The 20636-nt window shown below is 43.3% G+C and overlaps 1 protein-coding gene across 1 annotated transcript; it reads left to right on the top strand.

Annotated features, from left to right (window-relative positions):
• The first annotated feature begins 3846 nt into the window (after window positions 1-3846).
• adra2c (adrenoceptor alpha 2C) lies at window positions 3847-5184 on the top strand. Its single transcript, XM_071529723.1, has one exon. It carries the CDS (start codon window positions 3847-3849, stop codon window positions 5182-5184), a length of 1338 nt encoding a protein of 445 aa, XP_071385824.1.
• Window positions 5185-20636: the final 15452 nt, after the last annotated feature.

Here is a 20636-nt window from a genome sequence, read left to right as displayed (position 1 = left end):
TCCCTCCGACTTTCTCATCGCTCTGGCCTCCAATAGTCCTGCCAAAGCCCCCCCCCACACACAACTGTGAATGAAGATGGATCGGACAGTGATAGAATGGTTGGGGTGGGTCGGACAGATATGCAATAACTTTTTGAGAGAGATGTAGGGAGCCGAGGAGAAAAAGAAAATGTGAGAAATATGCTACTACATTACACGGGCATATTGATCAAACATCAGCAATATCATTATGATACTAATTTCATTTTTCACTTTGATCAATTTTCTTTACACCTTGAAACAGTCAGCCAACATCCAAATCAACAATTCCATTGATCTTCTTTTTACCGGTCGTCTTATAAGGTAATTTGTCACAGAGAGGCAGGATACTAGATAAAGAGCAGGTCCTGCTCTGTGGGGTGATGCTGGGAGGAGAAAAACTCCCCTGGGCTGGATGTTGCTCCCCTGAACTATTTGTTCTAGGCTCTATAGTTGTCTACCCAGGTAGTACTGCCATTTATCACTGTCAATGGCTAGTATGTACCTCTCCTTATGGGGGGCTATGGAAACCACTGCACATTAAGGAGTGTACAATAAGGAGGTTTGAAGAATTAGAAGTGGCTGTCATTATTGGTAGCAGCTTTGATTTCTTTGGAGAATAGCCTTTGTTCGAGTGTGGCAGAGTTACTGTACGCTGTGTTAATGCAGATCATGTTGTATAATTATAGACAATATATGAGGTACATGATAAGAGGGTATATGAGTAGGAGATGGAAGCCTGTGGTGCCATAGCTTTCACTTTTATGAGGAGTTGATTGTCTGATGAAGCACAAGGACTGGAGTGACCATACAGCAATGGAATACAATGGGCCACACAAAGGTGGCCATGTTACAATTTAGCAAGCTCAGGTATTATTAAGTGTTTCCAGCTATCTATTGGTAAATCATATTGTGCTCATATTGCTACTCTCCTCTAGTTCTGGGCACCTCTTGCATTTTGGTCTAGAGGCAGCACGATCAATCCTGCAACTGCTGCCAGTGTAGAGCTTAAATAAAAGTGCAGAGGACTGAAAACCAGGATCGTGCTCCAACCACCACGTCACAAAAGCCCAACAGAGCACAAACACACTTTGTGCATTTGCAATGTTTGAATCAGAAAGATACACAATACAACAACCACAATACTTTCACTCAGAATGACAAACAGAATGCAATGGCACAAACACGATGACGAAACATGTCCCTGGCTTCAAAAGAGACGAGAAGTACAAACCCTTGATCTAAAGGGACAGACGCAGCCACACACAGTCTTCTTGACAGTGGATACATTTCTCCGTCCCAAAGGCTAGCAGGAAGAACCAACTTGTTTCCTTGGAAAGAACAGAAAGCAATGTTAGAAACGAGAAAGGCCTTGGTAATAGCTGAGATCAGTCACTGGTGCCTCAATTATATGGATAGAGCTGTGGCCCCAGGACACGACTTAATGACCATAACAAGGCTTGTCTGTCCGTTCAAAATCAGCTTAGAGTGCATCCACGCCGACCTGCAGCATCAGTCCACCACCAGCTCAATTTAAACAGGCAGCATGAGAATGACTAGGGTGTTGGGGGGAGAGAAAGAGAGAGTGAGAGAGAGAAAGACAGAGAGAGAGAGAGAGGAGTGGGGAGCGAGAGACTGTCCACTGTCTTGACCGTCTTTCCAATGCAGATGGAACATCGCCCCCTGAGCCCTTCTCATTCCACCTCATAGCCTTGATGAGGATCAATTTGGACTTGAGCGTTTCTTGCGGCTGCGTGTGCTCTTTAATTCAGTATGCCCGAGCGCTCTGTGATTAATGACGGGTACTTAGCTGGGAGACACGGTCAATAAACGCACTGGTCCAGCAACTTAATACCAGGCTGTATGCCAAAGGGGAGACAGGATTTCACCAGGCTGCAGTGTCACACAGAGCGGAGGGGGTTAATTGAATAGAAAGCAGATAGGCAGACCAAAACTTTTCACGTAACTCTTTTTGGATTGACTTTCCTGACGTGAGCTCGGATTTAATTTGAACAACCTTGGCAGTGCAGTGCCGTGTGCTGCTGCACCGTCCTTTTTTGAAAAGCCTCCCACACTCAAAGCATCTGTGTAGCTACGTGTGTGTGTGTGAGAGAAAGAGAGAGAGAGAGCAGACAAAGAGAGTGAAAGAGAGAATGTGAAAGCGAGATAGTGAGAGCGTGCTTATGAGTGCTTGTGTCTGTACATGTGTGTGTGTATGTGCATGCCATGCACATGTGTATGCTGTGATATTCTTGAGAAATGAAACCATGAATAAATACTATATTAAGTACTATATTACCAAATACTTTGTCAACTCCAGTCAAGACAACCTGCAAGTCATAGTCATGGTAGATCTGGGCTAACATTTATTGAGTCTGATAAAACCAGGCCTTAATCATATAGCAAGCGAGGCCTATTCTGTATCAACACACATTCATTCTTATATCATACAGCTAATATTACCCAAAGCACTGCTCTTCCGTAAAGATAATCAGCTCATTTCATATCCCGATGCTTTACGAGGTGAAATCTAGCCTGTTTCATTACATCGGAACACGAGAATACCACAGTGTAATCCTGTAATCGTTTTATCATCATAATTACCATAACATAACACAAACTAGCAATGACAGGAGAGGAGAAGGATACTGGATATTTTCCACAGCAAGATCAGGCAGACACACTGTCCTGCCCATCCCAGCCCAGACAAAGGGCATACCTACCACTCACTGCCATGAGGGAGGAGGACAGTGACTAAACAAACATGTTAATCTATACATACACCGCTCTATTCGAACATCTATAGCCTATTGCTGGTGGCTCTTTGGGTATAATGGTCCGTATATACTCCAAAGTACGAGTTATATCATATGCCTGCTTGCCCGCCTGTCCCTCCGGGGCTTGCTGTTACAATACTGACCTCCAGCGAGCGCACCAAAGGACAGAGCTGAGCGCATTCTCCTTAGTGCGGGTCTCCGCTGTCAGTCTGTCCATGCGTTTTGACAGCAATGTGACCCCGACCAAATTGCTTCGTTCAGTCGTTTTTAATTTGTTATAGACCTATTAAGATGGGTCAGTGCGTTATTGGACCTGCGCGCCCTCAGCCAGACCTGCAAACCAATCAAGATAGATGGATTTACTGATCAGCCGTCCGATTTGCGACGAAGTGTCAGTCAGTCGAAGTGACATTGCAGATAAAGCTTTAAGACAGATTCAACAAATGATACCCCAATCTGCCACAATAGCCTACAGTAACTTATGAGGTATTCTCAAATGAATAACCAGCAATTAAAACGATTTTATTAAACTGCCGCTTGCTGGGTTTGTTTTCCCCGTTTTCATCTCTGTCCTCTCCTCCAATATCCTCGCTCATTTCTTCTCAGGGGCGGAGCGGGTCTCTGCTAGTTTTTTAATGTGAAAAACACGTGGTTGTTACAAACCTCTAGCAGGACACAGCGGGGAGGCGGAGGTGGAGAGATGCGGGCGCAGTCGGGATGGGAGAGGACACGCTGAGGAGGGCGCCCGCTTTCTATCCATGGAAATTCTATTACTGACCAGCCTAAACATTTATGGAATAAGGTCTTAAAAAATCAAAGACTTTGCAGATTGCAATCTACCTTTTTTTTTTTTTTTTCCAAAGGAGGGACTTGCATGCAGACTGTGGAAGATCACAGGTGAGGAGAGGAGGGAAAAAAAGACAATTTGATGTAGATTTATTCTTGTAGTGAAATATGACAGTAACTTATTGACTGCGGCTGTAAAGTCGTAATGGGATATTTTTACAGATTTTAATTTTTTAAAAGTCGCACATTGAGTAAAAGACTGAAAATGGATTTCTTAAATAGCTCCAGCTTTGGGGATGAGATGGAGACGGATAACATCTCCTCTAATTCCACCTCTCAGAGCCAGTACACCCAGCTTGCTATTTGGGGTCTGGCAGGACTTGTCAGCTTTCTGATTTTGTTTACAATAGTAGGGAACGTCTTGGTCGTTATCGCCGTTTTAACGAGCAGAGCTTTGAAACCGCCCCAGAATCTCTTTCTGGTCTCCCTGGCCAGTGCGGACATTCTGGTCGCCACGCTGGTCATGCCCTTTTCTTTGGCAAACGAACTTATGGGCTTCTGGTTTTTTGGCAAAGTTTGGTGTGACATCTACCTGGCACTGGACGTTTTATTCTGCACCTCCTCTATTGTTCACCTGTGCGCCATTAGTTTGGACAGGTACTGGTCAGTGACGCAGGCAGTTGAATACAACTTAAAGAGAACGCCCAAACGGGTTAAAGGGATGATTGTGGTGGTTTGGTTGATCTCAGCCGTCATCTCTTTTCCTCCACTGATATCAATGGATAGGAGCAGCAGTGACACCAACCCCCAGTGTATGCTGAACGATGAGACCTGGTACATTCTCTACTCCAGCATCGGCTCATTTTTTGCACCCTGTGTCATCATGATCTTGGTCTACATTCGGATCTACCAGGTGGCCAAGACTCGGACCAGAACCATGTCAGAGAAGAAGAGGGATGTGGATTCGCCGCTGGAGAATGGGTTGGACCAAGCCGAAGCGAGCAGAGGCGGGTCGTTAAAGTCTAATGGCGGTGGAAGTATGAAAGGCAACGGGCACTGCCAACAACAAACAACTGGATCGCCGTTACCAAACGAACCTAAACACCCACCAACAGACCATGATGACGACTTCGATGACAGCAGCTCATCAGACGAGAAACCTAAAAAACATTCCTCCTCCAGACAGCACAATGACGACAGAAAAGACAGGAAGTCCAGTCGAAAGAGCAGCTCCGCCTCTAAATACTCAAGCAGGAAGTCGCGTGCCAGTTCCAAGTCCATGGAGCTGTTCTCATCTCGCCGGAAACGCCGGAGCACCGTCAACCGAAAGAAGGTCTCCGCCGCTCGGGAGAAACGCTTCACCTTTGTCCTCGCCGTAGTCATGGGGGTTTTCGTCGTCTGCTGGTTCCCGTTCTTCTTCTCCTACAGCCTGTACGGAATCTGCCGGAAGCCCTGCGAGATTCCCGCGACGCTGTTCAAGTTCTTCTTCTGGATTGGCTACTGTAACAGCTCTTTGAACCCGGTCATCTACACCATCTTCAACCAGGACTTCCGGAGAGCCTTCCAGAAGATCCTGTGCAAGTCATGGAAACGCTCCTTCTGAAGGGGTCCTGCATGGATGTGGTTGTAATAGACATTTTACTCTGCAGGCCTAAATTAAATGGTTCCGGGCTGTAGGATAAGGCGCTGGCCTGGCTACTTTCACACCTTTACTTTCAAGGATTGCACTTGGAAGGAAAGAACAATTAATGGATCCAAGGAAGGAACTAAGGTGTGGAAAAGGGTTTTAAATTAGGCCTACAACTGTCCACCCTCTATTACTATTCCCCAGATCCTTTCATTGAGTGCCAGGCTGCTTTTAGACTTTGACATGGGTCTCGACCCGCAATCTTTTAAATCGAATTAACTGTCCCTGACTCCAACAGTTACCGTGATGCATGCACACCATGGTGTATTGACAGTGGCTGTATTGGATGAACAGCACAGGAGGGGAAGAGTTTACAGAGACACTGATTTACAATGTGACCTCATTCACCGATAACAATGCTTAGGCCTTGACAATCTCCCACACAACCGTTGTGACGTCAGATAATGGTCTCTCTCTCTCTCTTTCACTCTCTTGCTTTTTCTTTACTTTTCTATTACGTCACACTCTAACATGAGGACCAATGGGACGAAGGGGCTCCTTGCTTACTGTTTCAGTAGCAAAACTATGTGTTTCTGTGAAAAAAAAGACAAAAACAAACCATCCAACTACAACTACAAAGTCATTTTTCTGCTTCAGTCTACTGTGTAAGGAGTTTGGGAGGGAACAAAAGTGTTTCTTGTCTTAATTGGGACTGCAGGGGAAACTTTACATCAAGAAGCGTGTTCTTTGTGAACTTGTGTATGCGGCTTTGACTCAGTATGGCCAAGAGGGTATGTAGTGTCACAGACAATTTCCTTTCCCAGGAATGTGTTTGTACATTATTCTCCCCTCTGAGAAAATAGATGGAATACAGAGCAACTGCTGAGGCAGATGGGCACCCACTGAGGCTTTCGGTGTGTGTGCATGTGTGTGTGTGTGTGTGTGTGCGTGTGTGAGTTTGTGTGTGTGAAAGAGACAGGGGGAGAGACAAAGTGTATACCGTGTGTGTGTAAACTGTGTCATGGTAAAGTGAGACGAGAGAGTTTGCTGCGTCTCATCCCAACTGCCAGTTAATGATTGTATGTGTGTGTGTGTAAGCCTGATTTGGGGAATGGCCTGATTCTCTCCAGTGAAGTGTCTCCATTGGTTTCTATTCTCTTCCATTCTATTTTCTGTCACACATCTCTTTTTCTCTCCTCTCTTCCTCCCTCCCTCTCTCCCTCAGTCACAAAAGCACTTACGTACAGTAAAAACAGACACCTTATTGCTCTGTTTCTGTCTCTCACTCACACTTGCACACACACATGCACACACACATTAAACAAAGACAAAGACAAAAATTGACTTCTATATATTCTATATTTTCATCTTTATATTTCAAGCATTCATAGCCAGAAATGCTTTTTTCTCATGTACATAGTTTAAGACGGTATATTATTGTGTGGTCCTTTATAATCACACATTTATCAGTATGATCAAAAGGTATTGTTTGTATCACGAACAATGCTATAAAAGATGTTCAAGTCAAAATAAACTCTCTTTTTCTAATGTTTCAAAAAATAAAGAACAGTGTTTACTCCTCTGCTTTGAGCACATTCAAAAAGATCAAATAGAGATGACTTCAAATGTCCTTTGAAGATTGCTGTGCATGACTGCATTCTTCAATGCTGTTAATATGTTTATTTATATACTTTTCTACTGTTGTGTCACTGTTGTTTATTTGTTTCACTGACCCTTGTCATTGATGTGACTCAGAACATATGACTAATGATCATTTTGTAAGTGCAATCACTAAGTCTAGCCTCCTTGGTAGGCTGCTGTTGTTCAGGCCTGAAAGCAATGGTTTCTTCATGACATAATCTCATGCTACTTTTTTACTAGGACAATCTAAGGAAAGCTCTTGGGACCTCATTTATTAAAAAAAAAAAAGTTCTTTGACTTTATTGTAGATTCCATCATATGATCATTTCAAAGAATCTGATAAAAGGGAAATTATATGAATATTCATTACTTACTTACTTGTGGTAATTTTTAATTAATCACACCTTTGGCTTGGGTTTAACTGTACGCACAAAATTTGTGCACGAGAACCTTTTTATGAATGAGGGCCCCGACCTAAACAGGAAGCACTCAGTGAAGTCTGCTAAGCTGCCTGCCCAAACAGGCTTAACAGGATTTCCTAAGGCTGAACAGACACAAATACAGATATTTTGAACCAATTAAACATCAGTGCCATTGTCCATTACAGTTTCCAGGTCCAGTTTTCAAAATCAGTGTGCTCCGAGAAAGCCCATGGGAACATTTGGCATATGGCACTTGGCACATGGCATATGAATATGGCCTACATTGTAGGCCTGTACGGTGTGTGCAGTGTAATTTCTGCATCCATGTTTTTCCTGCATATTCCTCCTTTTTACCACATTGCTGAAAATTTGGCCTGGAAATCTTGGGAAACTTAATTGAAGTCTTGTAGTGCCTGCCCAGCCTTTGACATGGTTTAACAAAATATGTACAGTGTTATTCCAATGGTACAATGGTAAAAACAATTTTCTCCTTTTCAAACACAATTCTCTCGTTGTCTGACTTTCCTGAGGCCCTGTAGCCAACCTTATGTGAAAACAGTGTCTTTTTCTGTGAATACGTTTTGCTAGTGCATCAGTATGTATGTATCCTCCAGAGAAATGTCTGTGTATTGACCACACTATATTTGTACGCTGTATAATACACAGGAGACCTTTCGCAAGGCCTGATGTGCGGTTATGAACAGACTGTGTGGTTACATCAAATGAATTCAGATCCCCTTGGTTCCATTTTCATGTTTTACCTGCAACCTCTCCACCTGTGTCCTTCTAACAAGCATCAATAAAGATACTGCAGAATTGATACAAAGCAGAAAAGCCTTCTGATATGAAAATGGGTTTGTGTGCTTAGTCTAAAACAAAATGGGGGGTTTCACAGCACCGGGTATGGGCAAGAGATCTGGGAGGGGTCAGCAGCCTCAGCTTTTAGTGATATGATGTATGTGTGCGTGTGTGTGTGCCATGCACATGTGCAGGAAAAGTACTATACACTGGGGACCCTCCGTTCTACGGTCTGATTTAGGTGAGAATTCACCAGGAGGCCAGGAGAATTTCCACTGACCCAGACAAGGTACATAACACATGCAGTCCTCTCTCTGCCTTCCTCTTGCTTACTTATTTATCCCCTGAAAGCTGACTAGTGCTGCCACCATGACCGTTCAGAGTGGATTCTGTCATTCCTGCTCCGCCCCCGTCAAAGCGGTAACGGCTCGCTGTGTCAGCGGGCCACATCTTCAGGCTCGCGGTGGGCTGCTCCTGTACAACCGCAGAACTGAAGTGGCACCAATTAAACGACCCAGCAAAATGTAGATATGGAGATGAGTTCAACTCTGCCTAACCCCCTCTCCTCCTTTTTGTACCATTTGCTGCAGATGAGAGTTAAAACTGTGGAAGTAATTAAATTTTTCTTGTCACCGCCCCTTGAAGATGCTCCTGAACTGAAGAGGTGGAAAGGGAAAACAGAATGTGGACATTTCACAACCCACACATATGTATATTGGACAACTGTTGTTTTTCCATTTCTCCAATTTACCTTTGTTGTGGGATTTCTTGTTTATTTTATAATAAAATGCAATTTCGCAATCAAGGAAGCCAAACAAACTCTTATTTTACTAATCATCTAATTAGTAAAAAACTTGCTTAATTAAATGATTAAGAGTTGGGATGACTGTTGCCACATTGTTTAGATCATTAGATCATTATCAAGACTGAGCAGAAATTGAAAAAAAGGGTATAATGAAAAATATGGATTTATGAATTGGAGAGTTGGCCTCAACAACGTCATTCCTTAAATCTTTAAAGCCCTTAACCATGTAGCCCTCCGACTCTGTAGGTGACGATGACGCCTTCAACTCTGCCTGACCTCACAAATCCTCCCCCTCTTCTCTGTCTCCCTCAGACTTGTCAAAACCGATTTCAACAGATCTGGATGAGTGCTCAGTGGGTGGGAAGCGGTGAATCACGACAGGGCCGATAGTAATTTATTTCATGTTTGTGTGTTAGGGCAAATACCCATAAGAGGTTTTAATGCTAAATATCTAAGTCCCCGAGATACGACTAAAAAGTTTCGGGAAGATTGAGTGTGGCAGGCATGAGCTGTCACTTTTACAGACAGTAATTTGTTTTTATGGGACTTGTTTAAGATGGTTTGAGGGAATTTAAGTTTTTTGGGAGTGAAGTACTTGAGGAACAGAGACTAGGTCCAGACTCCTCTGAGCCCGTGAAATATTGAATGACAATTTTCCCTGCCTGTATTTTTTCCTCTCTTCTTTATTCCCTCACCCAATGCTGTTCCGCCCTTCTTTTCCCCTGTGTATTATCACGCATCCTCCCCTCCTCCTCCATCCTCCGGTTTGAACATCACCAGCTACCCCCTCCCCACTCCATCTACTCCGCCCCCACTCTACTCAAACCCTATCTTGATCTCCTCTGCGTTTAACCTCCATCCTCCTCCTCCCTTTAGTGCATATCCTCCTCTAGCTTAGTGTTTATCCACCCAATGCTTGTCAGTCAAATCTACCAGATTACAGAGAAATGTTATTCAGCAGAACAGAGGGACACACACACACACACACACACACACACACACACACACACACACACACACACACACACACACACACACACACACACACACACACACACACTTGCCTTACTATATTTATGAGGACAGTACCTTCCATTGAGTGCATTCATTCCCAAACCCTAAACTAGCCCCATGGAGAAGTGAGGGCCGTCCAAAATTACCTCACTTTGCAGAAATGCCCTATCTCTGAAGGCCTAAAACTAATCTCACAAGGATAGAAGTACAGTAAGAACACACACACAGACACATGTGCACTCACACGCACAGTTAAAAAGCCCCTGGAGGCTACAATTAGCATATGAGACGCACAACAAAGATATAACAGTAAAACATTGACAGCTGCCTCTCTTTCTCTATTGTCTAGTAAACACGGTATTGTCAGGGAAGGATAAGGGATTCTATATTTGGTTTCTATAGCCCAAATGTCATGTTCACACCTTTAAGCAGAGATTGTGTGACTAACACCATCTAATTTGTCATGCTGTGTATCAGTGTTGCTGCCATGTGTTTACCAAGGTGCTGCCATGTTACAACACTAGAGGTGCTGTTGCTGCCAGGCAAACGCAAATGACTTCATAAGGAACTGACTGTGAATACGAGAACGTTTGATGAATAAAAAACAAAAGGTTAGGATAGAAATGATTGTTTCAATGGTGAGAAGATAAGTAAAAAGGTAGCAGTGGAGCACAGGTGATTGTATTTCGGTGAGACTTAATTCTTTAATCAATCACACAGCCGCTTTATTTTATAGGGGAATCTCCTCTCTCCTCCCAGCAAGGATGGAAAATCAGAGGAGTCCATCTCTCGCACACACCATCTGCCATCTGTCTCACACCCCTCTCTCTATATCTCCACCTCTGTCTTTCACCCTCTCATTCTCTCCTTCTCTATCAATCTATCTATTTTCCTCTGTCTGACAGCACCCATCCATTGTGTGAAGGAGCCTCTGCTCCGCAAGACAGAGGAGAACTCGAACATCTGCATGGGATGGAGTAAATACATATCCCTACCAGTTCTAGTACGTGGGTGAATGTTGTTTATCAGCTGCGCCGTCTAATAAAGCTGTTAATAACATTTCATTCAGCTGAGTCAGTGCTTGTTAGTTCCATTGGATGTTTTAATTCAAGGCTAAAGAGAGAGCTTCTCTGAGGACACTGCATTTTATCACAGTTGTCAATGAATGTTTCACAGGGGAATAGGGTCTTCTACTTGACAGATGGTCAACTCTTATTGTTATTCCCCCCCACTGTTTTATCACTCACAATCTGCTCATCACATCACACTGGGCCTCAGTAGGCCTACTCTGTGTCCCACCTGGGGGCCTATAAACACCAGCTAACATTCACACAAAGCAATGATCTAAAGCCCCCTAGCTTTGAGTACTGACCTTAATAGGAAAGAAATATTCAAATAAAGGCTCTGTTATTGGATGGACCCACAAACAGATGTTTTTCCCACCTTTATGCCCACTAGGAAATGGTTTCGGCCAGACCCTTCCTCTGTGCTGGACAGTGCTAAAACACACAAAAAAAATCTGGCTACTCAAGACTACCTGTGGTATGCTAGAAAAGAGTCGCAAGGGTGATGGAGTAAGAGGAGGAGGGGCATTAAGGAAAGCTAATCATTTATTTACAACTTCAAATGCTGTTCGTTCCATTCGTGTTTCACCTTTCAGGCTGTAAAATGCATGTGAATTGAGACACTGTGCACATCTAGTTCCAATATTTCTCTTTGGATAAGAGCTGTGCATATACAGTTTTTAGCTTGGTCCAAAGACATCATGTGAGCTTGATCATGGTTTGATGGGTTGATTCATGCATAAGTATTACATTTACACATGTTTTTCCTTATGCTCTGGTGTCTGGTTGAGTGGTGCTGCTGCCTCCATCTAGCAGCCATATACCCTCAGGGTCAAGAGTTCATTTCCCACTCCCAATGCCCATTCTGCTCCATCCATCCATCTCATCCCTCACCTACTCCATTTCTCTCTGTCTGTCAGAAAATGCTGAAGAAAATGAAAAAAAGAATTGGATTTCCTGTGGCTTGCAAAACAAAGAAAACTGAGAGTGGGGGGCATTGGAGATGATGCATATTTGAACTGCCACTGGTCTTGAAAGGGAACAAGAATTGCTGTCAAACAAGTCAAAATAGGATTACCGAACTAGAGCCAGTTTTGAGTTTCACATTGGAGTGAATGAGGAAATATATTCTGTATATTCAACTCTTACTCAAAGGGTCTTGATAAATGGTCTTGATAAATGCAGAATCCTCTTTAAATTGGGTTTTAACATATATGCCAAATTTCTCTCTAAACACTAGCCCAGCTGATTTAATTGATTAGCACACCTTCAAACAGAGAAGGAGCAACTAATTAGTGAAATCACCTAGTGTCATGTTTGGTTGGAAGGAAAACCTGCAGACTCTCGGCCCTCCATGGTGCATAATTGGACACCACTGGTTTATGGTAATTAATTAATTATGGTAATTAATTAATCTCTAAAAATGAATGTGATAATTAATTACTGACAATAAAATATTACATATTAACCTAACCTAGGCAAGACTAGGACCATGCTCAAAAAGATAATGGTATGCTATTGGCATACAGAGATATGTGAGATACATACAAATAAAACAAATAGCCACTGCATGCAAAAGAGACCACGTGAAAAATGCAATATTAAAATGTGAATCATGAATAATATCCATAAAGCAGAATGAATAATAATTGCCTCACTCCAACTGCCCTTTTCACTTATATGAAGCACACAGACTGTAGGGGGGAATGGAAGTCAATGAAGCACAAGTGACAAAGTTAGAGATGAGACAGAGTCATTATGATGTCACTATGAAATGTCACATTATTCCACCCTGGGGGTTCCGCAGGGAGAAGGGACGACGTGAATACAATTTTCCACATCATGATTTTCCTATTAGCATTTGCTAGCCACGTGCTAATCTAACGCATCTCCAGTTCCATCCGCTCCGTGTCACCTATCTGTGCTGCAGCGCTGTGTTGGGTCAGATGAACCAACTGTTGAATGCCAAAGCAAACAGAACACAGCTATACATTGAAGGCATATTGGACCAGTTTACCAGGCAATATGCCTCTTGTCGTTTGGACTGACTGTACAAATGTCAGTTGTCTGTTGAGTGGAATTCTGACTCCCTCATGATACAGTTGATCTCTCTCTGCTTTGTTTACCCCTGTTATTTGCTGTGTAAAATAACTTGGGATATATTGCATAGTACACTGCTGTCGAAGCTGTCACTTCGCAACAGTATTAATGTGTGCATTATGATATACCATTTGAGAGATGAATGAACTCCTAAAATTGACAAGGGCTGGGTCAAGTTTATTCCATGTGAATAAAGCCAACACTCATATAGAATGCAATTCAGGTTGATCTTATTTATCTCTATTTATTAGCAGTGCTGCGTGTTTTAATCCCTGTTTGCTTTAAGGAACAGGGAGTGTTTACAATGGTAGCAGTGACCCATTAAGAGAAGCAATCTGTGCTTATTACCCTGTTAATCTCCCCAATTAGTTTGACTCTTGGGTAGGCAGTTGGATACAGGCAGTCTCTCCAAGCACAATCTTGGAGTGGCATGCACACAGACTTACTGACACATACAGTGCTTACACAAGCACACGCTCACTTACACACACAAGCTTGCAACTGCACACAAACACCCCCCCCCACACACACACACGCACACACACACACAAATCCAGGAACACATCCAAGCACAATGGACAGTGACTTGCTGAGGAGATAGTTAAACAGAAGAACCACACACTAGTGAAATTTGTGGACTACAATTTAAAAACCGTAACAGTTTTAATGATTCTGCTATTCTTTTCCCCATAGTTGTTTGTGCATTTCTGTATAGCTGTAGTATATTTGACAACAATTTACTTTCAATTGATCGCTATCCCAGTCTTCAAAAGCAAATAAAAATGACAATAGAACCACCAGGTGACATATAACACAAAGACTGAATGAAATTGTTCCACTCTCCTCAAACAGATGATGACATTCGCTTTACTCCGATTTCCTGAGGAAGCCGGAGACAGCCATAACTTAGGTGAGAGAGGTGAAGGGTCAGGTCTCATTAATGCTGCGGACATGGGAGAAGCATCTTTATGGAGAGGCAGCGTTCACTCGGTCATGATTGATTTCCTATACAATCTTACAATGGGTTGCTTCATGGATAATACTTGTTATTGATCGCCATGTGTCTATGTGTGTGTACTGTATATTTATGTCTGTGGATGTAAAATGGTGAGATATTGATCACTGTGTGTTAGTGCTGATCTTTACATTATCAAATAATTATTGGAGAAAGTATGGACAGCGGAGGAAGATGCAAAGAGTCTCCAGGGTCCATACTCATTAACTGCAGGGCCTGTGGTTAGTGTTGGCATGGTTATTGTATTATTCCACCAAATTAACTTTTAAAGGAGGATTCAGGATTCACGAGGATCCACGTATTTGAGAGAGAGAAATGGAAAATGAAAGAGAAAGTGAAAGAGAGCGAGAGATGGAGGGGGGCAGTGGCAGCCGTAATAAACATGATGGATTGCTGTCTTGTAAACATTGATGGGGTCATTAGATTTACAGTAAACAGGCAGTTGAAATGTAGTAATGATTCATGGATAGAAGTGAGCATTGAAGCGACACAAGCAGCGATAGAGGGGTAGATAGATAGATAGATAGATGGATAGGTAGATAGAGCCTGTTTGATCAGGTCATGGGTCTTGGTGAAGGTTACTGTGTGGTAATAGAAGCCAGGCCAAACACTAGAATTTGTGTCTCAGGTCTTCTGTGCGCTTGACATGTTTACACAGATTCTCCATCCCCTGCCTGATCCCATACAGAAAATTGATCCCTGAGATTAATTTGTCCTTCTGCTTCTTTTTCCTCACACTGCCGGAGCAAAATGCATCTGGAGAAAGGCAGGCAGGAGGCTTATAAAACCTGCATGGATGTATGTGTACGCATTTGAGACCGAGAGAACCAGGACAAAAAGAGTGAGGGGAATTGGGAGGTGTGTGTGTGTGTGTAGTGTGTGTGTAGTGGGGGGCTGCCACGCACAGGAACTTGTATGTGAGTTACAGCTGGGGCATGCAATACTATAGATGGCTCTGGTCTTACTTTTACACTTTCACTTTCTTTCTCTGTCTCTCTTTCTTTCTCTCTCTCTCTCTCTCTCTCTCTCTCTCTCTCTCTCTCTCCCTTTCCCTCTAAAGATTACTCAAATTAATCCTGCATCTGAAGGCACCTGCAACGACACACAATGGTCCCACATGGTCTAGCCTTTTGCAGCCTCCTGATTGAGTGATAGAATAATCTTGCATCTGCTGAGGCACAGGATGGCCCCATACATGGGCTGAATCTGCATGGCTTCCTACACAATGCAGTGTATAATCCTGCAGCTGGAGATGCCCTCTACCCCCTAAGGAAACAGACTGGGTATAATGGAATAATAATGGAACCTGACTGGCTGTCTGTGTGTGTTACTGGTCCATCTATCTCTTGTACAGCCCCCCCACGCCAGTGATGGATGCACAGAGATAGATCACACATGGGAATTACCCCGTGTGATATTGTAGGAGCAGTGACTGTACTGAAACATCTGCAGAAAATGCTCCTGTGTCTGCAGCTTTCCTTTGACCACACACAAAACATCATTTGGATTTCCTCTCTGAATTGATGATGCTTAGCTACACAACAGCTGACATCTCACATGGAAGAGTAAATCCCCATGAAGATAATAAGAGGATGATCTAGGACTGTAACATAGAATGGATGTGCACCTCTGACATGTCTGACTGATAGCCAGAGGGAGACTGTGGTATGTCCATTAGAGGATCTGATTCTGTCGATCAATAGCTCTCTGTCAGTCCCACTGTCTCACAGAGAGACTAAGCCAAGGGGCATTATTTCCATCTGGTGTTTTTTTCTTTTAAAATAATGTTTTCTCCATCTGCAGTGGTGTGCTGTATATAGTCTTTATAGTCTGCCAAATGAAATCATTCAATTGAACAGCCTCTGCAGAAAAACAGAGAGGGACTCAGTGGAAGTCTTGCGGTTTATGGGGAATGGGAAAGTGAAAATGGTTTGGTAGTGAAGAAAGGAAGATAAAGGGGAAAGCTATGAGAACACTGCCGTTGAGATTCTGACAGCGGGGGTCTTCAGGTTTATGGGGAATAAAAGACCGAAATGGGTTTTGAAAGTAAAGGAGGAAAGATAAAGGACAGGTATACATTACTGTTGGATTGTTTATGAAACTCCAACCTTGAAGCACAGTGCAATCAGCCTGCTTCTCTCTTTTAACACTGCGGATGGCCACACTCTGAATATTGGCAATAATTCAAACTTCAGAAAATTAAAGCACAAAGCCCAGAGTCCTTTCAATGTCACAGACAGGCTGACTGGTCATGTTTCAAAGATATTCTGTATAAACCTTTTTATGTCATGTATTGTTTTTCATTGGTTTTCTTTCCTGACTGTCTACTACACATATGCAATCATCATGGGGAGTAGCGGGGAAGGGAAGCATTTTTCACGTTTAAAAAACCAGAATAAGACCAAGGACCAGCGACTCGATAAATTGGTCCCAGTCTGCAAATGCACTGAGTGACTGAGTGAGCTGAGACCAGAGTGAACATTTGTTTGTGTGTTTCTTTGTGTGAAGAAACTCTCAGTTATTCTAGTGTGAGAACAATCATAAATAACCAAGGCTGTTGTTTTCTCTCCTTTTGTTGTGTATAGAAAATTCTATTCAACAGTCCCTCCCTCTCTCCTCTTTGCTCGGCTCAGTGCGAAATTAAGCTCAAGGTCAAAGTTAAGTTTGGGTTCCAGTACAGTAAGTAAGAAAATTAGCATCCACCCCATCTCTCTCTCTCTCTCTCTTAGTCACTCCCTCTGTTTTTCTCTGTTGCATCTGTGCAAGGTCAGTCTACCCCATTACTTTCCTTGTTCAGGAGAGCTTAAGTGTCCTCCTCCCCCCTCCAGCACTACAAGTGATGAGGAGATCAATAGCAGTCATGGTCCAAAGTTAGAATGTCTCTTGGCCGAGTCTCCTTGATACCAAACAAGCCTCCTGACAAGACCTCCACAGTCTAATAGACCTGTTGCCAATGCACTAATTCAACTTAGGTTTCACTGGCACAGTAGATAGAATATGTACTTCATGTGAATCTTTTACCGTTGTGCAACATATTACAAAATGTGTCAGTTCAATGCAGATGAAGAAGGGTGACCATCGAGACAAGTATTTGTTCATGGAGCTGTGTTTCAATTCACTGCATTGTGTTATGTTATATAGCCTAGTATGGTATGAGTATGGAATAGTATTCTGTGGCAACTCTGGCTGTGAGAGCGCATTTGAACTCGAAACTGAATCGGCCAAAACACAATTTGGAGCAGCGAAAAGTTTATTAGGTGAAGGAAGGGGAGAGGTAGCAAATGATTAAACTCAGGTTCTTCCCAGACTGGGCAATCTTCTATTCTAACTGGGTTCTTGGCACTGGCGAAACACAGAGGAGAAGGGAATGAGACACAGCACAGACACTGATCCACACGGGACCCGTTGCAAACTCCTCTTCTTCCTCCAAGGTAGTTTGCCAGTCAACAAGTCCGTACAACACTTCATTCATCCACAATAAGGCCAACGAGAGATAAAGAGAGTCTTGGCTTGCAGCCACTTAGCACACCGCGCTGAGAGACAGTCTGTCCTTGGAGACATCCTCCACCGCTCTGGGCTACGGAGACACTGAAGGCAGGAAGGAGTTGATGGCGAGTGGCTGCAGGTGTGTGAGCTAAGCCCAGGAGTGGAGCAGCTAGGAATCATAATATTGACTGTCTATTATTTTGCCCAACTGCATTCTTACCCAGCGAAGCTGTCTGCGGTGATGCCAGCCTTCTTTAGCCTTTGGGGAGTGCTGAGGCTCCCCTGGCACTCCAGGGGAGCCTCAGCCTCCATATAAAGTGATGTAGTGATAAATAAATAGATTGGCTCCGTAAGGTGAATAACAGCTAGTATTACCATCTGTTTTATTTTCTCCAAAGACTCTATTTCAATAAGAAACACTTAGATAAGCTTGAAAAACAAATTTTAGGTGGGTTTATGCTCCACTACGTCTCTAATTATATTGCTTTAAAATCTCTTTTTTTTTTTCAAAATTGTTCACATTTCTATTGTTCAGGTTTCTCCTAAAAACCAATGACCATAGAGTTAACAGCAATTGCGATGTTTCTGCTTGAAGTAACTTTATGAAAACACAGTAATTAGTTCCATTAGGTCTGTATCACTCTGCTTCAGTGGGTTTCAGATCAGTTAGAGGTTTGGCTCACACAGAGCCCAATTAAAGCCCAGGTCTGTCATTCAGCTCTTTCTAATTGTTTCTTATATGTTTATATCTCAACTCTGCCCCTGAAAAATTGGATTTGCATTCACAAAATACTTACTCAACCTTAAACAATGGATGTGATCTCTCTCTCTCTCTCACTCTCTCTCACTCTCACTCTCTCTCACACACACACTGTTGTACCCAAGGATGAATCTAAGGATAGAGGAATCAAGTCATGGGAGCAAAATGTGTATGTGTATATATGCAGTATGTTCTACAAATGTGCTAGTGGAAGTCTGTAAGGTGGACAGTGTATGCATTTACCATTGTTTTGGGTATTTCTGTGTATGGTGATGTGTATTTTTGTGTGTATGTGGCATGTGCATTTGTGCATGTGTATGTGTGTGTGTGAGTGTGTGTCTGAGAATGGCACAGGATATGAGAAGTTGGTAATTAAAAAGCTCTGAAGCGTATCCCTGTTTTCTTGTCTAATAACAACACAATTAACCTGCATTGGACAGGGGGCTCAACATAATGCAGGCAGGCACACAGGCACACACACACACACACACACACACACACACAAACACACACACACACACATCAATACCTTGTCTATCCACAGGGCTGTCCTACAAGCTGATGACGTCAGACATCAGACCTCAGATGTCAGACCTGGAAGAGTCGCACACGCACACACATATACACACGCGCACACACACACACACACACACACACACACACACACACACACACACACACAGAGTCTGAGTTATTGAGATGCTAGTCATGTCACTCTATGGGGAAACATGCCAAGGGCATCCTGCAATTCAAGGAGCAAGTCAGAGATGGAGGGACAATTGAGGAAGACTACATTCTAAATAAATTACATTCATATAATCGAGACAACGAACGTAGACAGATTTGCACCCCTGAAACCCACAGACATCTCAGATTGCATAACACTTACAAATGGCAAAACACATGGTCATTCCCTCGGACAAAGCCCCGTAACAACTACTGCAACTCCCCAGCCTTTTCTTTAATAGGACCACAGAAATCTGTGCTCTGGAAGGGTACATCACTGAATCCCTATTAGCAGCCCCAGCCAAGCTCAGCTCAGCATCTCGCCCCACCTTTTCTGTTCCCTACGTATTTATCTGCTACAGTGATTTAGGTTCCTAAGAAACACAATGTAAAGTATCTATAGTATAGGCGTATGTAAATTACTCATTCTAAAGGATCTTATTTCCCCCAAGGATAATGACACTGTTGAATAATGTATAGGGTCATTAAGACAAGACATGGGAGCTAAAGAAATCACATATCGCCATTACTGTTGGTATGGTGGAGTGTATAAGGAACTGTGGCATCACATGCTCCGCACAACAGGCCACTGACCTTCAACAGAACACAACACTCACTGCTTCGTCAATGCTGAAGTGTGTGTGTGTGTATGTGTGTGTGTGTGTGTGTGAATGATCACCCTCTAAGCTCACTCTCATTGGCCTTTCCGGTTGATCAGTGGAGCAGCAGGGAGGCTAGGGATGGCATCCTAGTAATATCCAGACCTTTTAAAAACATCACTGTCGATCAGTTCACATCAAGAGTCTGGCAGGTTACATAAACTGTGCTTGTCCCTGACTGGGCTCTCGGAAAACAACCTATTCTTGAAAGAAATCTGTGTGTGTGTGTGAGAGTGTGTGTGCGTGTGTGTAGGGGGTATTAGCACGCTGTTAGAATCGTAAACTACCTGAGGTGGGACAAGAAAAAGGAGAGGAAAGGTTGACAGAGGTGTACCAACTCACACCTTCTCCTTTACTTCGCTCCCTCCCTCTCTCTCTCTCTCTCTCTCTCTCTCTCTCTCTCTCTCTCTCTCTCTGTGTGTGTGACTACCTCTGACTGGTCCCCCTTACCTCTCTCTTTCTGCTCTCCTCTCTCTCTCTTCCTCTCTCCATCCCATTAATGTAATCATTCACCAGTGTACTCAGGAAACCCAGACACTTATTGGGTTGCAAGGACAAGGGAATTGCATGTGCCCCCTCTCTCAAACACGCACGCACACACACACACACACACACACACACACACACACACACACACACACACACACACACACACACACACACACACACACACACACACACACACACACACACACACACACACACACACACACACACACACAGACCAGCAGGCAGGAAAAAGGACACACTATCTCTGCGTGGCCAACTCTATGACCACCTGCTGCTTCTGGATGGAATACTGATCGAATTTCCCCCTGATTAACTTTCATCTGACACACACAACTACTCCCCCAGTCAAACTATAGAGAAAGGGGGGAATCTCTGAGCAATATGGGTCATGATATTTCCTCTCACTCCTCTTCATCTTGTCTCTATTT

The sequence above is a fragment of the Centroberyx affinis genome, unplaced genomic scaffold (assembly GCF_046629955.1).
Source record: "Centroberyx affinis isolate AG114_WGS23_722 - 3 ecotype Tasmania unplaced genomic scaffold, CSIRO-AGI_Caff_v1 ptg000127l_1, whole genome shotgun sequence".
Classification (NCBI taxonomy): domain Eukaryota; kingdom Metazoa; phylum Chordata; class Actinopteri; order Beryciformes; family Berycidae; genus Centroberyx; species Centroberyx affinis.
The sequence above is the reverse complement of the archived record's forward strand: the minus strand, read 5'-3'. Positions and strand labels throughout refer to the sequence as shown.